The 10,117-nt window shown below is 45.1% G+C and overlaps 2 protein-coding genes across 2 annotated transcripts in view; one reads left to right on the top strand and one right to left on the bottom strand.

Annotated features, from left to right (window-relative positions):
• trdmt1 (tRNA aspartic acid methyltransferase 1) overlaps positions 1-6,662 on the bottom strand; it is a 12,041-nt gene extending 5,379 nt beyond the window's left edge. The window contains exons 1-4 of the mRNA XM_046061063.1: positions 6,538-6,662; positions 4,137-4,246; positions 3,908-3,984; positions 1,127-1,198 (exon numbers count right to left, since the gene is read on the bottom strand). Coding sequence (XP_045917019.1) covers positions 1,127-1,198; positions 3,908-3,984; positions 4,137-4,246; positions 6,538-6,601 — 323 coding nt within the window. The 5' untranslated portion in view covers positions 6,602-6,662. The remainder of the gene's footprint in view (positions 1-1,126; positions 1,199-3,907; positions 3,985-4,136; positions 4,247-6,537) is intronic.
• Positions 6,663-7,508: 846 nt separating this feature from the next.
• The window catches only part of LOC123977926 (ras suppressor protein 1-like), a 7,779-nt gene continuing 5,170 nt past the window's right edge, over positions 7,509-10,117 (top strand). Inside the window, exons 1-2 of the mRNA XM_046060990.1 lie at positions 7,509-7,799; positions 9,072-9,122. Coding sequence (XP_045916946.1) covers positions 7,691-7,799; positions 9,072-9,122 — 160 coding nt within the window. The 5' untranslated portion in view covers positions 7,509-7,690. The remainder of the gene's footprint in view (positions 7,800-9,071; positions 9,123-10,117) is intronic.

The following is a 10,117-nucleotide window of genomic DNA, read 5'->3' as shown; positions in this document are numbered from 1 at the left end:
TACATGTAGGATGAGAGTCCCGCCCTGAACACATGTACATGCCGACATTCACCCACAGTCATAGCGCCACCTGCTGGCAACAGAAAGTGACCTTTAACGAAGCAGCCCCCGCCGCACGTTTCACCTACGTGCACGAATTTTCTGTGGTACGTGTATCTTGTCCAGATGCACAAAAAAGTCTCTTGGAGCCATAGCCTAAACCCAACAGGAAGTCGGCCATTTTGAATTTTACGTCAAATTTTGGATGATTTACACACTTCGTACTTTAACGAACTCCTCCTAGGGATTTAGTCCGACCGACTTCAAATTTGTGCTGTGCCTTCTAAAGGCATTGAAGATGAAAAGTTGTGCTATTTGCAAGTTTTCGTCAATGGGCGTGTCCGTGGCGTGGCGTCAAATATCAAGTCTTCGCCATGACACAGGAAGTTGTCGTAACTTCAGAGTACATGCTCACATCTGAACCAAACTTTACGTGCTTGATAACTCTCCCACCCCGAAGACATCTACACGCCAATACTGATTTATATTCATAGCGGCAAGTGCTATGTAGCTCCACATAGGGAACACAGGAAGTGACATATAACACCTTCATGCGGCGTCGGAACCGCGTAGCAAATTCACAGCCGCACCGGCAGAGCTCCAGAATGTGCAACGCGGCCGGCTCACACCCGGACGCGCTACAAGTGCGAGGGCCCGCCCAACGCTGCTTGCAGCTTTAATGTGTATTTGTGTTCTCTATATTGTAGCCTGTGTCTGACTTTATTATTGTATTATTGTATAAGTAAGCACATCGTGAGCAATGTACAATCCTGAGTCAATTTTCTCGTATGTGTACACCATCCATCCATCGTCAACTGCTTATCCTGTGTACAGGGTCACGGGGGGCTGGAGCCTATCCCAGCTGACACTGGGCGAAAGGCTGGGTACACCCTGGACAGGTTGCCAGTCCATCGCAGGGCCAGTATGTGTACACATACCTGGCAAATAAAGTGGATTCTTATTCTGATTAAAACACTGGTAATGTTAGTCATAATTTAAAAAGCAGCTCCTGTGGCTTTCTATCAAATATAAAAATATGTTTTTCATTCAGGCCCAGCAGAGGGCAATAAAAAGCTCGACAGAAGACCTTGGCAGAAGATCAAGTATGTAGAGGAAGCTCTTGGTTCTCGGGTCAGAAACGTCGCCCTTAAGTCCTAACCTGCAGAGAAAAACAGGAAAAACATTTTGAAACGAATTAAAGCCATTAATTACAGTGTTTCAGAAATAAGTTAGTATGCTGGTCACACACAGACAGTAAGACAGGTCAGGTGGAAAAAAGTATGTTAGTAAAAATGCTCAGTGGAGTGCAGCACTGTGGACACGTTTCAGGAAGCTGTGTCATGATCCTGTCTGTGTGTCTTGTTGGGAAGTCTGGGTTTTAGTTCCATGTCTTAGTTCTTAGTCCTGTACCTTAGTTCATGTCTTGAGTGTTCACTCCTGGTCTGTGTACTTCTGTGTTTTGCCCATGTCTAATCTGAGTTCTGTTTTATCTTTGCTTCAGTCTGTGTTCCTTGTTGTTAGTGTATTCGTGGTCTGTCTGCTTGTGTCTGTTCCCCTAGTAATTCCTCTGCTTGCGTGTCCACTAAATACTTTGAGTTCCAGTTAGATTCTTGCCTTGTGTTTTGAAACTTGTTAGTATCTGTCTGTTTTCTCCTGCTGTCTCTCTGCCTGCCTGTCATTATTAGTATCATCTGTTTGTGCTCCCGCCCTCCTCGTTAGCCAGTGCTTAAATGTGTGTGACTTCTGTTCAGCTGTTTCTGGTTCGTTGTATGTTCATCCACTGCCTTGTGTCTTGCTTGCCTGCCTCTGCTACCTCGTTTGTTGGATTATTGTTTTGTTCCGTCTTCCCCTGGATCATTTGTTATGGACTGTGTTTTTGCTGCTCTGCGGCCAACCTTGGTTTGGACTCTGCTGTAAAGCTGATTATACACAGAGCAACTTTTTGAGCAATCTTGCTGGGCAATCTTGCTAGTGGCAAGTCTGACTATGTTTTGAACGGATAGCGGCGGTGCGGGGCGGGTGGCGGAGTGGTGGGGGAAGGGGATTACAGTAGTAATCTTTACTCATTACCATTGACGGCAACGTTGCCTTGCACGATTGCTCTAAAAGTTGCTCCGTGTATCATCAGCGTAAGATTAGTTCCTTTTGAGTTTAATAAATTCTAAAAGACTGCATCTGTCCCGCCTGCTTGTCCTGCGTTTGGGTCCTATACCTGCTCCTGCTGGCACAAACGACAAACCGTGACAAGCTGCAGTGCTACTTTCTTTTTCTAGTACTGAAATCACTATTTCTCTCTTCAAATATTATATTTTATATTCAAATTACAAAAATTGTAATTACAACTTATATAATCAAGAGTTTAAACCAGTGATGGGTGATTTCAGCAGCTGCAAAGAGAACTGTGGCACCAAACTGATTTTATTAAATGCATTTAGCTATTAGGTGGGACAACACAAAAGAAAGTCCTGACTGTTGCTTTTTGCGTGTCAGTGACAGTTTTCACCAGTCTTGTACTCTACAGGGCTTCAACACCACGTGCATCGTCCTGTACCCCTCACACCTTAACACCAACCATTACTTACTGATCATAACTGCTTCATTACCAGAGCTGGCAACACAGGTGTCAAAACCAAAATGATGACCCGGACTGGACAGAAAGAGTTTGTCAGAAAACAAATGAGCGGAGAGCCAGGTCTGTCAGACACTGTGGGATGCCTTCATTACTGTCACAGGACATCATCACAAAATACTGCTCCTTCCTGGTTATCAACGATGTTAACGATATCAATTTGTGAAATAAGCTAAAGGTGCCCCCTCTCTGCCCCTCATCACCATTCTAAACAGCCCTGTGTCTGCTGTGGAATCCTTCAGGTTTCTGGGATCCACTATATTCCAGGACCTAAAGTGGGAGCCCAACGCTGACACCATCATCAAGAAGGACCAGCAGAGGATGTTCTTCCTGCGCCAGCTCAGGAAGTTCAACCTGCCTAAGGAGCTGCTGATCCACTTTTACACAGCCATCATCCAGTCTGTCCTCTGTCCATCACAGTCTGGTTTGGATCTGCCACCAAAAAGGACAGGAGCAGACTACAATGGACAGTCAGGACTGCAGAAAAGATAATCGGTGCCAACCTGCCCTCCATTGAGAACTACATTTCCAGAGTAAGGAAACGGGCAGGAAACATCACTTCAGATCCATCCCACCCTGGGACACAACCTGTTCCAGCTCCTCCCCTCTGGTAGGCGCTACTGAGCACTGTACGCCAAAACCAACAGACTTCACACAAGCCATCACTCTGATGAACAGCTGTCTCTGACTCACAATGTCAGGAACCATTCCTTCGCAATAACCCTGCTTGGTTGGGAACTGTTGGGCTTCTGTAAATAACACCACAGAGTATGGTCTAGACCTGCTCTTTTATGGAAAGCGCTGTGAGATAACTGTTGTTGTGATTTGGCGCTATATAAATAAAATTGAATTGAAATGAATTGAATTAACAATAATGGTAATAATATTTTTCTCCTGCATCCTTTGCACTCTGCTCATTGCACTATTGTCTCAATCTGTCTGTTTTTTTTCATAGTGTGCATATATGTGTTCTCTATACTGTAGCCTGTGTTTGATTTTATTATTGTCTTATTGTAGAAGTAAGCACATCGTGAGTATTGTACAATCCAGAGTCAAATTCCTCGTATGTGTACACATACCTGGCAAATAAAGCTGATTCTGATTCTAAAGACTGAATCCAGTTTAATACACTGTTTGCTGATATTAGGCTAGCATTTGCTTTCCTGAGGGAGAGCAGAAGAGAGCCAACACCTTTAGAGTCCTCTTACAGTCCCCTCAGTGCACAAACTCAGGACATACCTGGTGAAAGGCTGGCAAGGAGGGCTCATCAGAAGCATGTCGAAGGCTAGTTTGTTGAAGTCATCTAGTGCGATGCCCTGAAAACAAAGACAGTAAGACACAGAAAGTTACAACACTGGAAAGAAAAATGCAACCCAGAGTCGTTTCCAGTCTGTCACAGGCAACACACACACTGACCTGCAGACAGGTCTGAATCACTGTCAGCCCTAACCCCTCCACTGCCACCCACCTCAATGGTCTTGTTCCAAAGGGGGGTGTCAGGGAAGTTGTGCCTGTAGATTTGATTGGCTGTGGTGTTTATGTCGATGGCAGCCACCACCTGGAAAGGTATGCCACTCTCTGGAAGAAGAAAACAGAGTGTGTGTGAGCTACAGACATGATGCATGCCTGAACACCACCTCCTCCCTGCACATGACAAGCCTCATTTATACCAGAGTCCCCCTTCTGCCCTGTTCAGGCGCTCTACTGAACCAACGTTGGTCCACTACTGCTACTACTACGAGCTTTCAGCTGCATCTTGCGGCCTTCATCAGTGGATGGTGTTTGCTCATGGTTCACTGGTAGTCCCTTGGTAACAGGTAGTTTAGAGGAGATGCTCACTGGCCTTCTTGGTCTCTCTCTGGCTGACGCTGACTCCTGGTCTCTTTGACCTTTGAGTCCCTGAGTTGCTGTGCGTGGTTTCCGGTGTTGTGGTTGAACTGGTGACATCTGTTTGCCTGAGGCTGTGGTTGTGTTGCTGATGTCAGGACATTGAAAGTGAGTACTAGGAGATAACAAAGTAGGTGACTGTGTCGGTGCCTGTTCAAAACACTGCCAACATCAATAAATCCCACAGAATGTTATGTGTATCATGTGTCATCATTAATCTGATACAAGTCTGAGAGATGTTTCTACTTACCTGAAAGTGAAACGAAACGTGGTGTCAGCTGTTAGTTGTGTGTTTTCTACTAAAGGCCACGTACGTTTATCTGTCATAAATATACTGAAATAAACTGAAATATTTATTTCAGTGAAAACTGATGCGACTATTGATGGGATTGAAGCATGTTCCCCTGCATCTGGAGAACATGATCCTATTCTGGGTATTTCAATAATGAAGTCCCACTCAGAAAATCAACAAATACAGATAATGAATATATGATAACAGCGAACACACCGGATGTTTGGATAAGCTCCATCATTAAGAAGCCTCCTCCGCCTGCTGCTGTGAAAACACAAACATCCACAAGATCCATCTCACCCCGGACACAACCTGTTCCAGCTCCTCCCCTCTGGTAGGCGCTACAGAGCACTGTACGCCAAAACCAATAGACTAAGGAACAGTTTCTTCCCACAAGCCATCACTCTGATGAACAGCTGATTTCTGACTCACAGTGTCAGGAACAATTCCTGTGCAATAACCCAGTAACTCTGCCTCTAATCAGCACCTGTTTACTGGTTTCCACTTATTATTTATTTATTCACCATTCTCTATTTCAGTGCTGTTCATACTATGTTCATACTATGTCATATTGTATATACTGTATACCAATACACCTACCTCAGGGCATCCTTTGCACTATGCTCCATCACACTGTGTACATGTGTACCTGTATATCATATCCACCTTCAACATGTACATAATGAGAATAGTTTACTCTTGCATCCTTTGCACTCTGATTACTGCACTATTTGTCAATATGTCTATATTGTTTTGTTCATAGTGTGTATATTAGTGTTGTCTATACTGTAGTTTGTGTCTGATTTTGTTTTATTATTATTATATTATTATTGTATAAGTAAGCACATCGTGATCAATGTACAATCCCAAGTCAAATTCCTCGTATGTGTACACATACCTGGCAATAAAACTGATTCTGATTCTGAAGATGAGTTGTGAGTTTTTTGGGCGACTTTATAGTGCTTATGGAGAAAGTCAGCAGAGCAGACTCATACAGGGAGAGAGACACAGGAAGAGACAGGCTAAGCAGGGGCAATCTCAAAACGTTTTGTAACGGTTAGCAATGTTTTCGGACTGAACGGCATATTTCCTTGAAACGTTGTGCAACATTCAGCAACGGGCTTCTAGGTATGTTTTCTCCCGTTTGGTGGGTGTGTCACAGATGTTACCCAATCAGCTGAGATAGGTTTGTAAACACAACGTTGTTAAAAAGGCAGGAAAAACAGGGTGTTCAAAGCACCGCCGTTTCCGTTGAAAAAACGTTTTGCTACGTTTTGTCGGCGCTGAACTCACCCCAGATTCAAGTACTGAGGAAACAGTAAAAACAGGTGGCGAGTGAAGCAGTAAAAGGGTGGAATAAGAAATAAGCTCCAAGAAACACGTCCTTCTGTGGACCAGCTGGGCAAGCTGTTAAACAGGTAACAGGTGCAGTGATAATCCTCCATCTGCACAGACACAAACTCCATCAAAAGTCTACAGCCTGCTGCTGCGATCAGCAAGAAAAAGATGTGTGCATGAAACGTGGATGCGGTTAAGAGAACTGGGATGCGCCCCGATCTCAGGCAAATCCTCTGGACTGCATGGTTACTTCTGCCTCTTGAACAGAGTCACAGTGATCCGCTCCAGCAACATGCGCAGAGGATAGGGTGTAGCCCTACCACTTAAGTAAAATCAGGGTCTGCCAGCTTACCCTTCAGCGCGTAATGCATCCCTCCTATTCCGCTGTACAGCTCCAGCACACGCAGCGCCTCCATGCCTGTCCTTCTTCTTCGTGGGTTAAGGACGTTGGAAACCGCACCGCCACCAGCTGGTGTGGAGGCTGGATGGCATGCAGCAGCTTCTTCTTCTTCCTCTTCCTCTCCGGGAGACTCGGCCTGCAGTGCTGCCTCCCGCCGGTACAGCAGGACACTGCTGCTTGTGAGATGATCTCAGCTATCTGTGGTTTCCTACTTCCCTACAGCTACGTCTCGGCATTATTAGAAATCCTCGTTACTCATACACTAATACTGTCTGTGTTATAAATGGGGTGGACAAAACAAGAGAATCAGCTTCAGATAAAGACGTTTGTTCTGAGGATTGATTATGTTGCTGAATGCTGAAAACTGGTGAAGGTTACATACACCAGCACACACTCTGTGTATTAGTATTTTAAGGCATCAACATCACATGTATGTGAATATGAACATATGAATGTTTTTGATCTGAATACGATGATTAAAAGGTTTTCTACCGTCTCTGGTTTGTTGTTAAGAAACTAACCGAATTCCCCAGCAAAACCCCACCAGGGGTTACTGAGTACCTTTAATCTGTGTTGCAGTGTTAGGTAAGCAGTAACTAATGAGTCGAGACCAGTGTTGTGCTCCTCAGCAGCTGCTTCAGAGTTAGCCAGCAACCACTCATGAAGTGGTCAAGTAGTTTTAATTAATAAAAACTATGTGGTGTGTGTGTGTGTGTGTGTGTGTGTGTGTGTGTGTGTGTGTGTGTGTGTGTGTGTGTGTGTGTGTGTGTGTGTGTGTGTGTGTGTGTGTGTGCACATACACATCTGCATTCCCACCAAAAACCTGATTGCAGTGTTCTGGCATACAAATCAAACATCATTACAACACAAATTGCACAGGGACAGGAAGTGTCCTAATATGGAGTGGTGGCGCTCACACAAACTTCCGGTAGGGTGTGAGCTCGCAGCTAAGTCTGGAATCACAATTTTTCGCTTTCTCCGTCCTTTGCTCAGACTGTCAGTCCGCTGACGATAACCCGGCGCCGTGCGTTGTCTCGTGTACAGTTACACTGAACGAACTTTCTAACAGCACGTTGTACTTTTCTGGATCCGTGTTTTCAGGAAAATGTCCAAGTCTCTGAAGAAGATCGTGGAGGAGAGTCGGGACAAGAACCTCCCAGAGGTGGAGATGTGCGACAGGGGCATTTCCAACATGCTGGACGTCCCGGGACTGTGTAAGACCACACAGGCAGACCCTCCGTTAGCTTTAGCTTTAACTCACACGAAGAGCCTCCTCAGACACTGCCACACAGCTTTAGTAAGCTAACACACTGAGCTAGAACATTGTCTTTTGTAAAATATTCTGTTCTTGTGATTTCTCTATTTATTGTCCTGGCTGTGACTTAGGCTGTTTCAACAAAAGCAGATGTCCCTTGATGAAGTGAAGTGATGCAGTCTGTCACTTCCTGTTGAAATTCTGTCTTCCGCTAAGCTGGCTCAGGGTGATGGTCCTTATTTAGGACCTTTTCCACGTGTTTGTTTACCATGAGTGGAATACGTTTTAGTTAGATAGATCAGTAGATTAAATCACTGTGTGACTGATCAAAACGTAATCAGTCACACAATAGTTAGGCTACTGATGTCTAATGTGATGTGATCGATATGACTTGACGCTGAGTTGAGTCAACGCTTGCTGTGTTAACCTGATGTTGACATATGCTGACTTTATGTTGTGTTGACTTTAGGCTGCATGACTTCAGGCTGCGTGTCTGGACGCTGCGTTGACATGATACTGCGTGACTTGCTGTGTTGACATGTTGACCTGTGCTGACTTGATGCCACGTGACTTCAGACTTCAGGCTGCTTGACGGGCGCTGTATTGATTTGATTCTGCATGACTTGCTGTTTTGACCTGATGTTGACTTGTGCAGACCTGTACTGACTTGATGCTGTGTTGACTTCAGGCTGCATGACCTCAGGCTGCGTTGACATGACACTGTGTTGACATGACACTGCGTGACTTGCTGTGTTGACCTAATGTTGACTTGATGCTGTGTTGACATGACACTGCGTTGACATGACACTGCGTGACTTGCTGTGTTGACCTAATGTTGACTTGACGCTGCTTGAGTGGACGCTGTGTTGATTTGATGCTGCATGACTTGCTGTGTTGACCTGATGTAGACTTGACGCTGCGTGACTTCAGGCTGCTTGACTGGATGCTGCGGTGACTTGCTGTGTTGACCTGATGTTGACTTGTGCAGACCTGTGCTGACTTGATGCTGTGTTGACCTCAGGCTGCGTGTCTGGATGCTGCGTTGACATGACACTGCGTTGACATGACACTGCGTGACTTGCTGTGTTGACCTAATGTTGACTTGATGCTGTGTTGACTTGACGCTGCTTGAGTGGACGCTGTGTTGATTTGATGCTGCGGTGACTTGCTGTGTTGACCTGATGTTGACCTGTGCAGACCTGTGCTGACTTGATGCTGTGTGTCGTTTCAGTCACTCTGTCTAACATCACTCAGCTGGTCCTCAGCCACAACAAGCTCACAGGTAAGCTACTGCCTCCCTCTGCCCTCTAGTCTCCACCACCAGCTGTCAGACAGCACTGCATGTGTCTGTTCTGAGAGCTGAAGAACCCTGATGCTTATTGAAATTAATTGACAGCACTCTAACTGTTGGTGTTATTTTTGTGTCTGGTCTGTAAAGGAGAGCAGGAGAACCCTAACTGTGCATTCCCGCCAAAAGCAAATTTTATCCTTGCATCGCTTTCCTCGCAGGTGTTTTAACACTGGGCCACTGCCAAGTGTTCACACACCATACAATAAAATGAATAAACACAAGCCGTGGTTACTTCAGCTGTATGAACCCAAATAAACATCTTGCTGATCAAAGTGATGCCGAAATAACAATTGGGCGTGCAAAATTATTCAGCCCCCTTAAGTTAATACTTTGTAGCGACACCTTTTGCTGCGATTACAGCTGTAAGTCGCTTGGCGTACGTCTCTATCAGTTTTGCACATCGAGAGACTGAAATTTTTGCCCATTCCTCCTTGCAAAACAGCTCGAGCTCAGTGAGGTTGGATGGAGAGTGTTTGTGAACAGCAGTTTTCAGTTCTTTCCACAGATTCTCGATTGGATTCAGGTCTGGACTTTGACTTGGCCATTCTAACACCTGGATATGTTTATTTGTGAACCATTCTAGTGTAGATTTTGCTTTATGTTTTGGATCATTGTCTTGTTGGAAGACAAATCTCCGTCCCAGTCTCAGGTCTTTTGCAGACTCCTCAGGTTTTCTTCCAGAATGGTCCTGTATTTGGCTCCATCCATCTTCCCATCAATTTTAACCATCTTCCCTGTCCCTGCTGAAGAAAAGCAGGCCCAAACCATGATGCTGCCACCATGTTTGACAGTGGGGATGGTGTGTTCAGGGTGATGAGCTGTGTTGCCTTTACGCCAAACATAACGTTTTGCATTGTTGCCAAAAAGTTCGATTTTGGTTTCATCTGACCAGAGCACCTTCTTCCACATGTTTGGTGTGTCTCCCA

Source organism: Micropterus dolomieu, linkage group LG01 (assembly GCF_021292245.1).
Source record: "Micropterus dolomieu isolate WLL.071019.BEF.003 ecotype Adirondacks linkage group LG01, ASM2129224v1, whole genome shotgun sequence".
NCBI classification, from domain to species: domain Eukaryota; kingdom Metazoa; phylum Chordata; class Actinopteri; order Centrarchiformes; family Centrarchidae; genus Micropterus; species Micropterus dolomieu.
This window is presented reverse-complemented; position numbering and strand designations above follow the sequence as displayed.